Source organism: Microcaecilia unicolor, chromosome 3 (assembly GCF_901765095.1).
Source record: "Microcaecilia unicolor chromosome 3, aMicUni1.1, whole genome shotgun sequence".
Lineage (NCBI taxonomy): Eukaryota > Metazoa > Chordata > Amphibia > Gymnophiona > Siphonopidae > Microcaecilia > Microcaecilia unicolor.
Window position 1 is genome coordinate 479,089,333 of NC_044033.1, and position 18,320 is coordinate 479,107,652.

Below are 18,320 nucleotides of genomic sequence, written 5' to 3' on the forward strand. Positions count from 1 at the left end.
TGCCGGACTAGAAAATGCCGCCATCTTGACTCCTGCTGCTTTGCCACTTGCCTTTTCCTTATGTGCTGATTTCGTTGCCATTACCCAAATCTTCAAGCCAAAGAAATAATCCAGCAATGTTCCTCACTTTCCTTGAGTGCACAAATAACGCGTGTAGGGTCGGAAGCAATTGTAAATAGGGAATAGCCAGGGGTCCGGAGGAGCTGTAATGTCTCCCTTCGGACGTGGTGTCACGTGACCTCCGGAAACACTTTTTATTCCAGTCTGGATCCGATACTGCTTTAAAATTCTCCCTTATTTTTACAATTATTGGGTTGTTGGGAAAAGTTAGTCACACCTGTAAAAGAGCAGGGGAAAAGTTTTCTATGATAGTTTGTGGGCATATAAACAGATACTAAAACATAAGAGATAGCATTGTTCTCTCTTTGGCATATCTCTCATCTCCCTTGGGTATCCCGTAGATACTTATGTTTCCACATAGGGGGAGAGGAGGAGTAGCCTAGTGGTTAATGCAGTGGACTTTGATCCTGAGGAACTGAGTTCGATTCCCACCGCAGCTCCTTGTGACTCTGGGCAAGTCACTTAACCCTCCATTGCCCCTGGTACAAAATAAGTACCTGAATATATGTAAACCGCTTTGAATGTAGTTGCAAAAACCTCAGAAAGGCGGTATATCAAGTCCATTTCCCTTTCCCATCAGTATTGCAGTACCAGCTCGTCCTTGAATAGGTGAAGTAGAATAGTAGCAATGGCCCACCCTGACCAATTTGTAGTGCTAAACATTATTTAGGTGGGTTACTTGAAGAAATACTATCCCCGTATTCTGACGAGACAAGGTCTTTATTTTCCATTTTATCTGAGATTTCTTTTTGTCAGTGTTCCAAGTAATATTTTGTAGCACTTTTGAGATCAGTATAGCAATATAGCAAGTCTAAGCAACAAAACAGTTACAAAATGGCCAATGCTTCCAGCAATGAGGTGGAGTCTGAACCACCAACTTGAGAACCTTTTTATCCCACTGAAATTGAGAACTTGCCCTCCCCAATACCATTTTCTCCATTCCCCCATCCCTTGTCCCCGCTCCCACCTCCCCCTCCCCAACAAGGTACAACAACACAGGTAGAAATAGACAACAAGCACAAGTCCCATATGAAAAGTGTTCCCAAAACAAATGCCCCCTCTCCCTTTGTTATGACTGACTTAGCTATAAAATAGTCAAACTAAAGAATAGATACTATCAAGGGGCGAACCAATGAAATAATTAAACACTGAAGAATCTCTCTGAAGTAATCAGAGAAGGTTAGCAAGATACTGTGAATGAGCACAGGAGGCTTCTATAAACTCCGAGGACTGTCTCTTAAGCATTTTCTTCGATTGGTGAGTTGGGGTGTAGTGTCCTGCATCCACCATCTTTCCAGAGACCTGCTTTAACTCGGACTGCACCGGGCCTCCACTTGCATCTTAACTTTGTAAGTAGTGCTGCTGATTATAAAAGAAGGGCCAAAAGGAAACGGCTAGCGATAATAGACGCGATCCCATCTCAGTAAGATGGTTACTTCATTGAGTTCCCAACATTTGTGCGAGGTCATAATTGAGAGGTCTTGAAAAATGTCAGTCTGCTCTTCCTTATATTTTAGTGTGCCCAGCTGTCAAGCAATATATAGAATCTGTTTCTTTATAGTATAGGTATGGAAACTTGCAATAATGTCTCCAAGCTGGGTTGTGCGTTTTGGCCCCAATGCTCAGTGTGCATGCTCAATTTTTATTGTAGAACGTTTGTGCAGTTATATTTTGGTCTCCATATAATTGCTGACTGATACCTGCACAATTTGCTTGCAGTTCTCATCGCCCTCTATTTCAGAAACACCACGTATGTGGAGTTTGCTCCTTCAGGAGCGGTTCTTCAAATCCTCAAACTTGTCCTAGTGTGTTTCAAGCTTACTGTACGTTTGTGTTCAATTTTATCTGTAGCTGTGCAAAGTAGCTCCAGTTGATGATCCACTTTCTCAACCCAGTGACCCAAGTCCTCGAAGCCCCCATGCAAATCGTGAATCAGTTCTTTGAGCTCTGCTGTTTGATCAGCCGCAACTTTATTTAAAGCATCTTCTAAGTTCCAAAAGCATTAATTTAAGATCCGCTTTTGTTAAGGGGGTGGCTAACATCGAATCCAGCCCTTCCATCTTGGCCTCAGAAACCTGACTCTTTTCTGGCCTCGGTCGATGCTGCGTCCAAGTTTGGGGCGCCATGTGGACTGCCCAGCTCCTCCTTGGTGGCCTGGAAACGGTGCTTTATTTCAGTGTTTCGTTTCTTCGACATCGCAAAAAGTAATATGGATTCTTATAGTAAATTGCACCGCTAAAACTGCAAAATTGGCAGGGAGGGATGTAATTTCACCAAAGAATCGGGAGGGTGGGGGGGCTACTGCAGAGCTCTGAGATTAAAGATCATCTTGCGTCACCCTTACTCTATCCCAGGGTGTACTATTTTAAAACAAAATGGGGGGGACATGAAAATGGTCTCCACACTCCTAGCCTTTATATTTATCTGAGCGCATTTAGTTCAGCCATTGCAGTAACCCCTTGGTTGAATTTGGAAGGGAGACATGGACCAGGGTTTCTTTTGATGCCTAAAATCTTGCAACTAGGTGTTGCCTTTTTGCAATTTTTGGTATAGTCTCTGGAACTGTGAATGCTGCCTCGGTGGCATCTGCAGCTAGGGCTGCAATTTTAATGGATTTGCTAGTGAAAATCTTAACTGTATGACATATGATTATATTTTAGTGATGCACCTTTCAATTGGGAGTAGTTTTTAGATTTCTTTTGATGAATTCTTGATAAAGAACTATTCAGCTCAGTGTGTTCTATTCATGTTTTGACAGGTCGTGGAGGATCTAAGATAAGAGAGCTGGAAGATTCTTCTGGTTCTAAAATAAAGGTATGACAACAACAAAAAAAATTCTCAGTGTTAAATTATGTTTTGGGATGGCACCTTATAACTACCAGAGCTGGGCCTATCACTAAGCAAAGTAGGCAGTTATCTAGGGTTGCATGGCTCCCGTCGCCCATTTCCTGGGTCTCAGCCCTGGTCTCACTTCTCAGTTCCTGCCTTTTTGTCACAAATTCTGGAAGGGTGGGAGTAGAGAAGGGAAGGTGAGATTGCAGGATTATTAGGGGAGTTAGGGTCTTTAGATGTCCCGGGAGGTTCACCTGGGGCGGAGGTTTCCAAATCTGTCCTAGAGGAACCCCAACCAGTCAGGTTTTCAGGATATCTATAATGAATATTCATGATAGATTTGCATACACTTCCTTCTTGTTATGCAAATATATTTCTTGACTATTTATTATGGATATATTGAAAACCTGACTGACTGGAGTTTCCCTGGAGAAGTTCGGGAATCGCTAACCTAGGGCATCAGATACTAGCACCAGCCAAAGATTAGCTTTTTTTTTGTTGTTTTTGTTTCAAAGAAGGGTTTATTATTTATTTATTGGGATTTATTAACTGTATCTATGAAGAGATTCACCCAAGTTAGTGTACAGTTTAACATCAAACTTACAATTTTGTTAACAGCATAACATTAGTAAAATGTACAAGTATAAACATAAATACAATGAAAGAGGAAAAGTTGAAAACAGCAAATTGAAACCTACTAATAAGACTACCATGAAACAGGACCAGAAATATACACATTTAACAATACTGAAATTCAAATAAGACATAATACGATGTAAGTATAATAGTGATGGAATATCTAATAAGCACACAATTAGAACGTTCAAATAACATTTCTATGATATTAATGCTTTTCTACAATACAGCTTCCATATAGCTGAGGGGTCAAATGCAGATATATAGACGGGGACAAGATGCGTGGTACAGAGTCAGTTGGGATAAATAAATGGGTGTCTAAAGTAAAGTCAAGTTCTTTGTACAGTTAATCAAGATATAAGGAACTGGTAATCCAGGGCAAAGTATCAGCCTGCCTGTCTGACATTGCTGCCTGGATGTCTCAGCGCCATCTGAAACTAAACATGACCAAGACTGAGCTTCTTATCTTTCCCCCTAAACCAACCTCTCCTCCTCCCCCATTCTCTATTTCTGTGGATAACACTCTCATCCTTCCTGTCTCATCAGCTCGTAACCTTGGGGTCATCTTTGACTCCTCCCTCTCCTCTGCACATATTCAAAAGACTGCTAAAACCTGTCGTTTCTTTCTCTATAATATCACCAAAATTCACCCTTTCCTTTCTGAGCACACTACCAGAACCCTCATCCGCACTCTTATCACCTCTCGCTTAGACTATTGCAACTTGCTTCTCACAGGTCTCCCACTTAGCCATCTCTCTCCTCTTCAATCTGTTCAAAATTCTGCTGCACGACTAATATTCCACCAGTGTTGTTATGCTCATATTAGCCCTCTCCTCAAGTCACTGCACTGGCTTCCTATCCATTTCCACATACAGTTCAAACTCCTCTTATTGATTTATAAGAGCATTCACTCTGTAGCTCCTCAGTACCTCTCATCTCTCCCTATATTCCTCCTCTGGAACTCCATTCACTGGGTAAATCTCTCTTATCTGCACCCTTGTCCTCCACTGCTAACTCCAGACTCCGTTCCTTTTATCTTGCTGCACCTGATGCCTGGAATAGACTTCCTGAGCCGGTACGTCAAGCTCCATCTCTGGCCGTCTTCAAATCTAAGCTAAAAGCCCACCTTTTTGATGCTGCTTTTAACTCTTATCCCTTATTCACTTGTTCAGAACCCTTATTTTATCATCCTCACTTTAATATTCCCTTATCTCTTGTTTGTCCTGTTTGTCCTAATTAGATTGTAAGCTCTGTCGAGCAGGGACTCCCTCTTCATGTTCAAGTGTACAGCACTGCGTATGTCTAGTAGCGCTTTAGAAATGATAAGTAGTAGTAGTGGTATAAGTTATAGTATGTGTAGCAAGGTAGTCTAGGTGCAGAATGGGTGTATAGTCAGTTATCTTGTGTTAAAGGCTTGGGAGAAAAGTCAGGCTTTTACCTGCTTCCTGAAGTACAGGTGGTCTCGAGTTATACGTAGCCCCTCTGGGAGTAAGTTCCACAGCATTGGGGCTACTCCTGAGAAGGCTCGCTGGCAGGTATCACATCATACAATTTCTTTTAATGAGAGCACAGATAGTGATGATCCTTCAGAGGATCTTAGAGGTCTCAAAGGTGTGTAGAGGGCTAACTTATCCTTTAAATACTCTGGCCCATTTTGTCTGAGGGCCTTGAAAATCAGGCACAGTTTTAAATTTAGCCCTGTAAGGTACTAGTAGCCAGTGTAGTTTTTGTAAGAAGGGTGTGATGTGATGTCACGCCATTTGCAGCCTTTTGTCAGTCGTGCTGCAGCATTCTGAATTAGCTGATACAAGGTCTTTTTGGTTTGACCAGTGGTGTTTCCATCATATATCTGCTCTTAGTCCCTCAGCTATGTGGTAAGCCATATCATAGAAAATCTTTAGCATCATATCTATTAGTTGAATGTTCTAATGCATGCTTATTAGGTGTATTATTAGTATTATGCTAACATTGTATTATATCTCTGGTATTTGAATTCCAGTCCTATTAAATGTGTATATTTTTGATACTGTTTCAGGTAGTTCTATTAGGTTTCAGTTTACTGTTTTCTAGTTTACTTCATTTATTGTATTTGTTCTTGGTTATTTTGCTATTGTTATGCTGTTAACAAAATTGTAAGTTATGTTAAACTCATAGGCGTAGTTTTTCATTGGGGGGGGGGGCAAAGGATGGGGTGGAGCATATTAGCATATTCATTTGCATTTATACATATGCAAATGAATATGCTAATATGGAGGAAGGAATTGAAATTTACAGGCAAAATATCACAGATACACATTTCAAAAAGCTGACACATTTTAATTAATAAATTCTGAATAAAATACTTTTTTTTACCTTTGTTGTCTGATCATTTAGTTTTTCTATTCGCTTTGGTCCCAGTGTCTTCTGTTTTATGCAGTGTCTTCTTTCCAGTAGGCTTCCCTCTGCTCCCCACCCTCCCAGTCCCATCCATCTCCTGCTCCTTCCCTCTGCTCTCCACCCCTCCCAGTTCCATCCATCTCCTGCTCCTTCCCTCTGCTCTCCATCCCTCCCAGTTCCATCCATCTCCTGCTCCTTCCCTCTGCTCCCCTCCTCTCCCAGTCCCATCCATCTCCTGCTCCTTCCCTCTGCTCCCCTCCTCTCCCAGTCTAATCCATCTCCTGGTCCTTCCCTCTGCTGCCCCCCCCCCCCCCCCACCCCGTGAGGTCCAGGATCGTGACTCCGTTTACCCCCTCTCTTCCCCCCTCCCTCCGGCGCAGGCAGCAGTCTTCTTCAACCTTTCTGTGCTCCTGGCAGCGGTAGCGACGTATACTCCCCCGGAAGTACATAAGTAGTGCCATACTGGGAAAGACCAAAGGTCCATCTAGCCCAGCATCCTGTCACCGACAGTGGCCAATCCAGGTCAAGGGCACCTGGCACGCTCCCCAAACGTAAAAACATTCCAGACAAGTTATACCTAAAAATGAGGAATTTTTCCAGTCCATTTAATAGCGGTCTATGGACTTGTCCTTTAGGAATCTATCTAACCCCTTTTTAAACTCCGTCAAGCTAACCGCCCGTACCACGTTCTCCGGCAATGAATTCCAGAGTCTAATTACACGTTGGGTGAAGAAAATTTTCTCCGATTCGTTTTAAATTTACCACACTGTAGCTTCAACTCATGCCCTCTAGTCCTAGTATTTTTGGATAGCGTGAACAGTCGCTTCACATCCACCCGATCCATTCCACTCATTATTTTATACACTTCTATCATATCTCCCCTCAGCCGTCTCTTCTCCAAGCTGAAAAGCCCTAGCCTTCTCAGCCTCTCTTCATAGGAAAGTCGTCCCATCCCCACTATCATTTTCGTCGCCCTTCGCTGTACCTTTTCCAATTCTACTATATCTTTTTTGAGATACGGAGACCAGTACTGAACACAATACTCCAGGTGCGGTCGCACCATGGAGCGATACAACGGCATTATAACATCCGCACACCTGGACTCCATACCCTTCTTAATAACACCCAACATTCTATTCGCTTTCCTAGCCGCAGCAGCACACTGAGCAGAAGGTTTCAGCGTATCATCGACGACGACACCCAGATCCCTTTCTTGATCCGTAACTCCTAACGCGGAACCTTGCAAGACGTAGCTATAATTCGGGTTCCTCTTACCCACATGCATCACTTTGCACTTGTCAACATTGAACTTCATCTGCCACTTGCACGCCCATTCTCCCACCTATGCGGGAACAGGAACTTGAAGAGAAGGTTTCGGGGCAGAGCCGAAGGCAGCGTGTACGTTGCTACCGCTGCCAGGAACACAGAAAAGCTGAAGAAGACTGCTGCCTGCGCCGGAGAGAGGGGGTAGACAGACACGCTCGTCTCCGTCCGCTTCGCTTCCCTGCCCTCTCTGCATCCCGCCTTCCTCGGATGTCATTTCCTTTCAGGCGGGACGCAGACAGAGAGGGCAGGGAAGCGAAGCGGACGGAGACGAGCGCGTGCCTGCTTGCTTTTTTTTTTTTTTTTTTTTTTTACTACTAGCGCCAGTCACGTCGTCGTCGTTAGGGGGGCATTGCCCCCCCCCCCCCCCCCAGTCTACGCCCATGGTTAAACTATACCTGCTGTACACCGCCTTGGGTGAATCTCTTCATAAAGGGTGGTTAATAAATCACAATAAATTAAATAGTTTAGTCGTGATGGACCACTGTGGTCAGACTCATCTTTCCAATATATGGAGAGAGATTTCAGAGCTGCAATAGGTGATAAGAGACAATGTTTAAAGGTTCTTTGAGTTTGCGAGATCAGAGTGAGTGTTTATCTATTATCTGTCTATTAGTAACCCAAGATTCCTGACTTGTTATTTTAGGAGGAGTTCATACTTTCCAAAAGGTATTTTAAAGTTGGGTATTTTGTCCACTTGTTTTAGATACCCAAAGAATCTCTGTTTCACTTGGGTTCAGACAGAATTTGTTGTCGTTTCTGTCTTATATAATCTCAAATATTATGGTCTGGTGTTGAGGCTCGTTTTCAGACTACATAGACTTACAAAGTTACATATGTTACTATGAGGCATATTTTCAAAGCACTTAGACTTACAAAGTTCCATAGTAATATTTTGTTCCGGTCAGAGGCATGAGGGAGGAGGGATTGACCCTTCCCTCCTGCCTCCAACATTTTAAGGTGCTTGGAGGGGAAGTCAAGGGGGGGGGGGGGTCACTAGACCACTAGGTAATCTTTGCTGAAGGGGTTATGGAGGGGAGGTCGGGTCCCCTGGATCACCATGGTGATTTTACTTGGGGGAGGGGTGAGTCCACTGGACCACCAGGGCTTTTATGCTTGGGGGGGGGGGGCATGAGGGGGTGGGGGGTGTCGAGGTCCAGTGGACCACCAGAGAATTAAGAGATCTTGGGGTGAGGTGGGTTAAAGAGATCCTGTATCTCATTTGCATGCAATCCCGTTTGTGTATTGGTAGCTGTTTGCAACACAGTAATTTTTCCAGTGGCATTCATATTTACCAGATGCCGCTGTGCATAGGCTCCTTACTGTCACTGAGGGCTAGATGCATCAACCAAATGTTAAAAAATCTAAATCGTAAAAGTGCTTAATGAATTTGAAACAACGAAGAATGCACAAAAAAAACAGCTCAGAAATGTTCGGTGCGGTATTGAAAAGTACAATGTATCATACGCACGTAATCCCCGTTGTTAATTTGCCCCTTAAGCATGCGCAGAGCAGCCAAGTGTTATGCTGGCTGCTCTGAGCATGCCACAAACGTATTAAACCTACGTAGGTTGCTTACTGTCAGACTTAGGCGTGTGAGGGGGGAATCGCGACCTGCAAGCCTTTTAGCTCTCTGATCTAGCAAAAGAGTGCAGTTGAAGATAACTCTAAAAAGAACGACCCTCGTAAACCCCCTTTTGTAACAAAAGACCTCTTTGCAGTTTGTTTACAGTACTGGGAAAATTGGCTTCAGGGGATAGCAGAGAGTGTTAATTTTCAAAGCTGTGGGAGAAGGGAAGAGAGACAGGATTTTTAAGCTGCAGGGAGAAGCGTATGTTTAGCTTTGTAGTGATGCAGGGGGAAGCGGAGAGCCACATGTTTGTGTTTGTATCTCACTTTTCTTTTTAAACATGCCGGCTTGGATTTTTATGGTGCAGGGGGCAGCGGGGAGATGACAGCTCAGGCCTTAACGACAGGTCTGAGCGCACGTAAAATTTCTGACGGTAAATGATTCGTTGCAATCGTCGGTATGGTTAGTGCATTCCGAATTGTCCTCATTTCAATGGTAGTTTCTAGTTTGCATTCCGTTTTCGTTAGCTGCTTGCTTCGTAGGAAAAAGGCCTTTAATGCATGCAACGGTTAGGAATTTCCTTCGTTAAAGGGTTGTTAGAGGGTCGTTAAGGTTTAGTGCATCTAGCCCAAAATTCATAAGAACATGCAGCTAACAGAATACAATGAGCCAACTTGATAAATGATTGAAAAGATAAACAGGACAATCTAGGACTGCGCTGTACTTCACTAGTTCATGTGTACTACTTCCATTGTATGCACAGCTGTCCCATGCATATTCATGACCCTCAATCATAGAGTGACAAGCTCTATCCTGTTATACACTATTAAATCCCAACCTCCTAATAACAGCTCAATAATTTATTCATCAATTTGCAAAAAATCTACTTAACAATTTATTCTTAATTATGCAATACAGTTCACAAAGCAAATCCAAATTTCCATGAATCCAAACACTCATTCATTCATTCATTCATACTTCCCTATATCACAGTATTCAATAAGTGCGCTGAAACATTAAATAGACAGTCTATCTTCAACCCCGTAGTTTAAGCTGATACACAGAATGATAAACTGTGTCAAACTCCTGTCTGTCCACAGCAAAACTTCTCGAATTTTCCACGCTCAAACCGTTGTTTTCGTTCAAATAGTGTCTACTTCCAAGAGAGATCTTTCAGTCTTAGTGTACTGTTCACTCAAAGGAACAGTAAAACCTTATCCCAAAACACAATCTTGTCAGCGTCTCCACTCACTGAATGCTGACTGCATATGGGTAGCTGTTGACGTCATCAATAGTGCCAAACTGACTTTAAACACTGTTAATAATGTCCACACGTCTCAGCACTGAACTTTCCAAAACACATTGACTGTCTCCGCTTACTCCGTATGTGGTACAAATCACCTGACAGGGGAAAAATGTGCTGTTTTTCAACTGCTGCTCCTCTTGATCTTATGCCTGAATTTGTGCCCAACGCGTTTCGCCAAAACGGCGTCCTCAGGGGCTTGATCTATATAACAGAAACGCACAGTCACTTGGAGCTCTGCATACTCTCATCCCATCCCACAATCAACTTCTACAAGTTATATACTCAACTTCTATATGATATGTTATAATACCTTATGGTGGCATACGCCAGCTTGAATACTCCAGGTAAGCAGGTAACACATCTAGGCTCCTCCCAGACGACACGCAAGCCCAAAAGCATGTATCTGACTTCTCATGCTGTGCTATTTATACTCCCACCCATTCTACTTCTTTGTTAAGCCCAGTAGGGGTCACAGTCTTCCATTCATAAATCATCCTCTGCTCCACTTGCATCATTTTGTACAACACATTACCCCCTACGTTCGGCTCAATATGCTTAAGCACTACAAATCTGAGTTCATCAACGTCATGTGTTTTTTCTAACCAATGTCTCACCAACGGCTCCTCTATTTTCTGGAGTCTGATATTACTCAAGTGCTGAGCTATCCTAAGTTTCACTTTTTTTTACTGTCTGTCCAATATAGAACAGACCACAGGGACATTTAATAGCATAAATACACAATTAAAATAAGCACTAAAATAAAGATGATCTTAAAAAAATAAATACACATGACAGCCTACTCAGATTACTGTGCTGAAAATTCTTAAATACCAAAAAGAGCAAATTGTGTCATGAAAAAGCCTTTTGTAAAATCGACAAACACAGAAGAAAAAGGACTTCACAGAGAAAATCACACTTGGGAGACAGTGAAGGTGACACAATGAGACGATGATGCTGTGTGGTCTAGAAGATTAAACAGCACTACACCTTAACTCGGTCATGTTTTGGCCCAATGGCCTGCCTCAGGAGTCTATACATAAAAACATGAAAATCACGTAAATATAATAGACAGTAAAAATATAAAATGTGTGCAAAACTCACATGGTATAAAAACTTAAAAGCAAATTGACACAGAAAGAAGGCCAACATAAACATTAACCAGCAAATTGTGAATAAATGGAAACAAAGTGTAAAACCAGTATTACTACTACTACTACTACTATTTAGCATTTCTATAGCGCTACAAGGCATACGCAGCGCTGTACAAACATAGAAGAAAGACAGTCCCTGCTCAAAGAGCTTACAATCTAATAGACAAAAAATAAATAAAGTAAGCAAATCAAATCAATTAATGTGAACGGGAAGGAAGAGAGGAGGGGGTAGGTGGAGGCGAGTGGTTACAAGTGGTTACGAGTCAAAAGCAATGTCAAAGAGGTGGGTTTTCAGTCTAGATTTAAAGGTGGCCAAGGATGGGGCAAGACGTAGGGGCTCAGGAAGTTTATTCCAGGCGTAGGGTGCAGCGAGACAGAAGGCGCGAAGTCTGGAGTTGGCAGTAGTGGAGAAGGGAACAGATAAGAAGGATTTATCCATGGAGCGGAGTGCACGGGAAGGGGTGTAGGGAAGGACGAGTGTGGAGAGATACTGGGGAGCAGCAGAGTGAGTACATTTATAGGTTAGTAGAAGAAGTTTGAACAGGATGCGAAAACGGATAGGGAGCCAGTGAAGGGTCTTGAGGAGAGGGGTAGTATGAGTAAAGCGACCCTGGCGGAAGATGAGACGGGCAGCAGAGTTTTGAACTGACTGGAGAGGGGAGAGGTGACTAAGTGGGAGGCCAGCAAGAAGCAGATTGCAGTAGTCTAAACGAGAGGTGACAAGGGTGTGGATGAGGGTTTTGGTAGAGTGCTCGGAAAGAAAGGGGCGGATTTTACGGATGTTGTAAAGAAAGAAACGACAGGTCTTGGCGGTCTGCTGGATATGAGCAGAGAAGGAGAGAGAAGAGTCAAAGATGACCCCAAGGTTTCGAGCTGAGGAGACAGGGAGAATGAGAGAGCCATCAACAGAAATAGAAAATGGGGGGAGCGGGGAGGTGGGTTTGGGGGGGAAAATGAGAAGCTCGGTTTTGGTCATATTTAATTTCAGGTGGCGTTGAGACATCCAGGCAGCAATGTCAGACAAGCACGCTGAAACTTTGGTTTGGATGCAAGGTGAGATATCAGGGGTAGAAAGGTAGATTTGGGAGTCATCAGCATAGAGGTGGTAGGAAAAGCCATGGGATGAGATTAATGAACCAAGGGAAGAAGTGTAGATAGAAAAGAGGAGGGGACCAAGAACAGAACCCTGGGGTACGCCGACAGGCAGAGGGATAGAAGTAGAAGAGGATCCACCAGAGTGAACACTAAAGGTGCGGAGGGAGAGGTAGGAAGAGAACCAGGAAAGGACAGAGCCCTGGAATCCAAGTGAGGACAGGGTATCGAGAAGTATGCTGTGATCGACAGTGTCAAAAGCAGCGGAAAGATCAAGAAGAATGAGGATGGAATATTGACCTCTGGATTTAGCCAGTAATAGGTCATTGGAGACTTTAGTAAGCGCAGTTTCGGTTGAGTGGAGAGGGCGAAAACCAGATTGTAATGGGTCAAGAATAGCATGTGAGGAGAGAAAATCAAGGCAGCGGCGGTGAACAGCACGCTCAAGTAATTTGGAGAGAAAAGGAAGGAGGGAGATGGGTCGGTAATTAGAGGGACAAGTAGGGTCAAGTGAAGGCTTCTTAAGGAGAGGTGTGACCACAGCATGTTTAAAGGCAGCAGGGACAGTCGCAGTGGAAAGTGAGAGGTTGAGAATGTGACAGATAAAAGGAATAAGAGTAGGAGAGATGGCATTAAGAAGGTGGGTGGGAATGGGATCAGAGGAACAGGTGGTACATTTTGAGGAAGAAAGGAGAAGTGTAGTTTCCTCAATAGTAACTTCAGGAAAGGAGGAAAGGGAATGAGGGGAAGGAGAGAGAGGGGAACGGACTAGTGGAGGGAGAGCTGGTGAGGTAGAGAAAGCAAGGTTTATCTTTTGAACCTTGTTGTGAAAGAATTCAGCAAGGGTCTGAGGAGATAGTGAAGGGGGAGTTGGGGGAGGGGGCACCTTGAGGAGAGAGTTCAATGTGGTGAAGAGAAGTCGAGGATTAGAGCCAAGAGAGTTGGTCAGTTGGATATAATAATCCTGTTTGGCACGTAAAAGAGCAGATTGGAAGGAGGTCAGCATGAACTTAAAGTGTAAGAAATCAGCAAGGGCCCGAGATTTCCGCCAGAGGCGTTCGGCGGAGCGGGTACAGGAACGTAGGTAGCGGATATTAGAAGTCAGCCAAGGTTGGGGTTTTGTACGCCTTACAGGGCGGGTCATCAAAGGTGCAAGAGTGTCTAAGGCAGAGGATAGAGTATTGTTGTAAGAAGAAACAGCCTCGTTGACAGACGTGGATGGTGCCACAGTAGAGAGGAGGTTTGAAACATGGGAGGATAGAGATGAAGGGTCAATGTCGTGAAGATTCCTAGATAAATTAGATAGGATAGGACGGGACTGGGAGGGAGGAGATTTAAGTGTGAAAGTTATAAGATGGTGATCAGAGAGGGGAAGATCGGAGGCAAGGAAACTAGAGGGTGAACAGTTGGAGGAGAAGATGAGATCAAGACAGTGACCATTTTGATGAGTGGGGGAGGTGGAGCATAGTTGGAGATTAAAGGACGACGTTAAAGCGAGTAACTTGGAAATATAAGAGTTGGAAGGATCATTAGCAGGAATATTAAAGTCACCAAGGATGAGAGAGGGGGAGGAAGGATCATGGAAGAAGGCAAGCCAGGCATCAAAGTCACTGAGAAAGGATGAAAGGGACTTATCAGGGGGACGATAAATGACCGCTATTCGAAGAGGCAGAGGAGAGAAAAGGCGGATAGAGTGGACTTCAAAGGAGGAAAAACAGTGAGATTGAGGTGGAAGAAGGGGTTGAAATCTGGAGGAGGGAGAGAGAAGTAGTCCAACACCGCCCCCACGGCCAGCAGGGCGAGGAGTATGTGAAAATAGATAACCGCCATGGCACAGGGCTGCGACTGAAGCAGAGTCATCAGGGCAGAGCCAGGTTTCTGTTATGGCGAGCAGATGGAGGTGACGCGAGATAAAGAGGTCCTGGATATAGGGGAGTTTGTTACAGATAGAGCGGGCATTCCATAGGGCGCAAGAGAAGGGCAGAGTAGAGGAATAGAGATGAGGTTAGAGAGGTCACGGTGAGATCTGTAGAGTTTGGATAATAGTTGGTGAGGAGGGCCAGGATTGGGATTGATGTCACCAGCTGAGAGTAAGAGAAGGAGTAAAAGAGAGCGGAGGAGAGTAGGAGAGGTGTGGCCACGAAGGCGTCGAAGGCGAGAGGTATTTAGGTGGAATGGGGAAGGCAAAATGGAGGGAAGAAAGAGACGGAGATTAAAAGCCAAAAAGGAGGAAGAGGGTAGGAGAGAAGGTGAGGTGATGAAGTCAATGGATGGGAAGTGAGTTCCTGTAGCGGAGAGAGGTAGGGGGTGAGGGAAAAGATTAGGAAGGGACAGAGCTAGGAAGAGAATGTGAATAGGGGCCATAAACGATTAAGGTACTTTAGCAACTGGAAAAAGATTAGATACAAAGAGAAAAATGCCCCGCGCGCCGTTAGGCGCGCGGCACCTAGAGCGGAGGCCCTGAGTGGATCGGGGTGGACCTGGGTGTCACCCCGGAGAAGGCTGTAAGGATATGCAGATGAGCTGCAAGTCCTCCACAGCACCTGAAAGGCAGCCGGTGGTAGAGGTGGGTACCTCTCAGCTGAGGAAAGGCTTACCAGGGGTTAGGCCGAAGCCAGCATTCCTCCCCCTGAGGGTCGCCTGATCCTAGCCAAAAAGCACCTGGGAACTCTGGGCACTTGGAGAGAAGGCCCTGGGAAGGTCGGGGTGGAACTGGAGTCACCCCGGATACAGCTGTGAGGAAATGCAGAAGGGCTGCAAGTCCTCCACAGCACCTGGTGGGAGCGCTGGGCACCTAGAGCGGAGGCCCTGAGTGGATCGGGGTGGACCTGGGTGTCACCCCGGAGAAGGCTGTAAGGATATGCAGATGAGCTGCAAGTCCTCCACAGCACCTGAAAGGCAGCCGGTGGTAGAGGTGGGTACCTCTCAGCTGAGGAAAGGCTTACCAGGGGTTAGGCCGAAGCCAGCATTCCTCCCCCTGAGGGTCGCCTGATCCTAGCCAAAAAGCACCTGGGAACTCTGGGCACTTGGAGAGAAGGCCCTGGGAAGGTCGGGGTGGAACTGGAGTCACCCCGGATACAGCTGTGAGGAAATGCAGAAGGGCTGTAAGTCCTCCACAGCACCTGGTGGGAGCGCTGGGCACCTAGAGCGGAGGCCCTGAGTGGATCAGGGTGGACCTGGGTGTCACCCCGGAGAAGGCTGTAAGGATATGCAGATGAGCTGCAAGTCCTCCACAGCACCTGAAAGGCAGCCGGTGGTAGAGGTGGGTACCTCTCAGCTGAGGAAAGGCTTACCAGGGGTTAGGCCGAAGCCAGCATTCCTCCCCCTGAGGGTCGCCTGATCCTAGCCAAAAAGCACCTGGGAACTCTGGGCACTTGGAGAGAAGGCCCTGGGAAGGTCGGGGTGGAACTGGAGTCACCCCAGATACAGCTGTGAGGAAATGCAGAAGGGCTGCAAGTCCTCCACAGCACCTGGTGGGAGCGCTGGGCACCTAGAGCGGAGGCCCTGAGTGGATCGGGGTGGACCTGGGTGTCACCCCGGAGAAGGCTGTAAGGATATGCAGATGAGCTGCAAGTCCTCCACAGCACCTGAAAGGCAGCCGGTGGTAGAGGTGGGTACCTCTCAGCTGAGGAAAGGCTTACCAGGGGTTAGGCCGAAGCCAGCATTCCTCCCCCTGAGGGTCGCCTGATCCATTAAAATTACAGCGCCAGCAACATATAAGAATAAAACAACAAAATGATAATCAATGAAAGGTTGTACAAACTGATCTCTTATGGATATGAAGTACACTGAATAAAACTATATGAAATAAAATGTCATCTGGCAAAATAATGTGTTCAAATCAGACTATGTTAAGAAGTAAAAGCCTTTTGGAAGACCATGATTTTAATTGTTTCCTGAATGTTGTAAGTGAATTAACTTTGGGTGATTCCAAAATAACATGTTCCACAGTTTGTTTATTGGGATTTATTAACCACCTTTATGAAGAGATTCACCCAAGGCGGTGTATAGCAGGTACAGTTTTTGTTGACAGCATAACAATAGTAAAATAACAAAGAATAAACATAATAGGTAAAGTTGAAAACAGTAAGTTGAAACCTAATAATAGAACTACAGTGAAACAGTATCAAAATATACACATTTAACAGCACTGGAATTCATATACCAGAGATATAATACAATGTTAGCATAATATACACACCTATTAAGCATGCATTAATTTAGGGCTAATCACTTGACGAGTCAAGGAACGGAGGCAAATAGACTGTTGGTCTGAATGGTTGGGACTTCAAGCCAATATTATTGGCGGATCTTAAATTTAATTGAGCCCAACAGCCTTGCCTGAAAATTCTGCAGGAGACAAAACACATCTTGGAATCCCTATGGATTGAAATACCATGTGTAAAGGGGAAAAGGATAGTGATAGGAGTGTACTACCGTCCGCCTGGCCAGGATGAAGAGACAGATGTAGAAATGTTATCGGAAATTAGGGAAGCTAACAAACTGGGCAACATGATAATAATGATAATTGAAAAATGAACTTGCAGAATTATTATTAGTAATATGTAATTTATCTTTAAAATCAAGCGTGGTTCTTACGGAAAGTAAGGGCACAGCTCCTGAAGAAGCAACGGTAAAACGGGAGCTCGCAGAGCATACCCAATTGCTTATGCTACTGAATAAGATAAGTACCCCGGATTATGTATCTTGATTTTGATAGAAAAGTATTTACAACACAATCGATGGAAATATATATATATATATATATGTGTGTGTGTGTGTGTGTGTGTGTATATGTGTGTGTGTATATATAAAAGAAAATATAAGAAAATAAATTCAAAAATTGGAATAAAACAGGTTTTTTTGACTTATGAAGAAGCCCCCCCAGAAATTTGCACTATAGAAACGGATATTCAAGGTGTGAACTCTGAATAGTGAAACCTTCACAGCAATAACATTGAAAGTGAAGGTGGAGCTCTGAAGTCTTTTCCTCTGTAATTATAACGCAGTAGAATTGCAGTAAGGAGAGTTCAGCTTGCTTTATTAGCTTTTGTTGTTTATCGACCCTCTCTACGACCCGGGGAAACCCATTTCCATGGAGACGTAGAGAGGGTTTGCGCCTCCACAGTGAATTGTATTCTCTAGCAAGCTCCAAGTGATTACTGAATTAATAGATTATATTCTTGCAATTAGAAAAATGTAAGGTAAGATATTCCCTGGATGATTTGATAGCATTACATGGTGTTAGCGGTAGCTCAATAAGGATGCTCATATAGGATGGAGACATACCACATAAAATTTGGTGAACAAGCACATATAGCTTAAACGATATTCTATTCTTTATAGGTAACCTGTGTAGATTGTAAAGAAGCGGGTTTGCTTTGGTGAAGCACGATGATCTGCATATGAGACATGCAGCAGTATTTTGAGCAGTTTCCAGGTTTTTAAGAAGACAATATTTAATTATTGCAGGTACTTGATTTCTCAGTGTGTACACATATCAATCTTCATTTTTTCTGAGGGCAAGCAGGACATCTACATTACCTCAAATGGGTGATTACCGACAGAGCCCCTGGTGCGGATGCTGCCCAGTAGTCTAATCTTTCTAGAAGCCTTTGGCATTCACAACCACTCATGTGCGCATACCTTCCCATCTGCTTTGGCTGTGCAGAACAAGTAGTAGTCTTCTTTCCATGGATCTGTTCTCAGAATATTCTCTTTAGCGCTGCTTTTTGTTAGCGACCTTAGTTGCCTTTTTGGCATTGTACTGTGAGTAGCTTGGGAGCATTCTCCATTTTCCTTTTTAGTTTCTCCCTACTAGTTTTTTTTTCTAGCTTTTTCAGCCTTTTGAAGTTTCCATTGTTTTTAATGGCTGTACGATCCACTTAGGCTTGAGCTTTCTAATTTTTAAAAA

General features: G+C 44.2%; 1 protein-coding gene across 1 annotated transcript in view; it reads left to right on the forward strand.

The window, feature by feature from the left end:
- Positions 1–18,320, forward strand: part of DDX43 (DEAD-box helicase 43) — a 344,939-nt gene that overhangs the window by 17,402 nt on the left and 309,217 nt on the right. Inside the window, exon 2 of the mRNA XM_030199037.1 lies at positions 2,879–2,934. Within this exon, the coding sequence (XP_030054897.1) occupies positions 2,879–2,934 (56 nt within the window). The remainder of the gene's footprint in view (positions 1–2,878; positions 2,935–18,320) is intronic.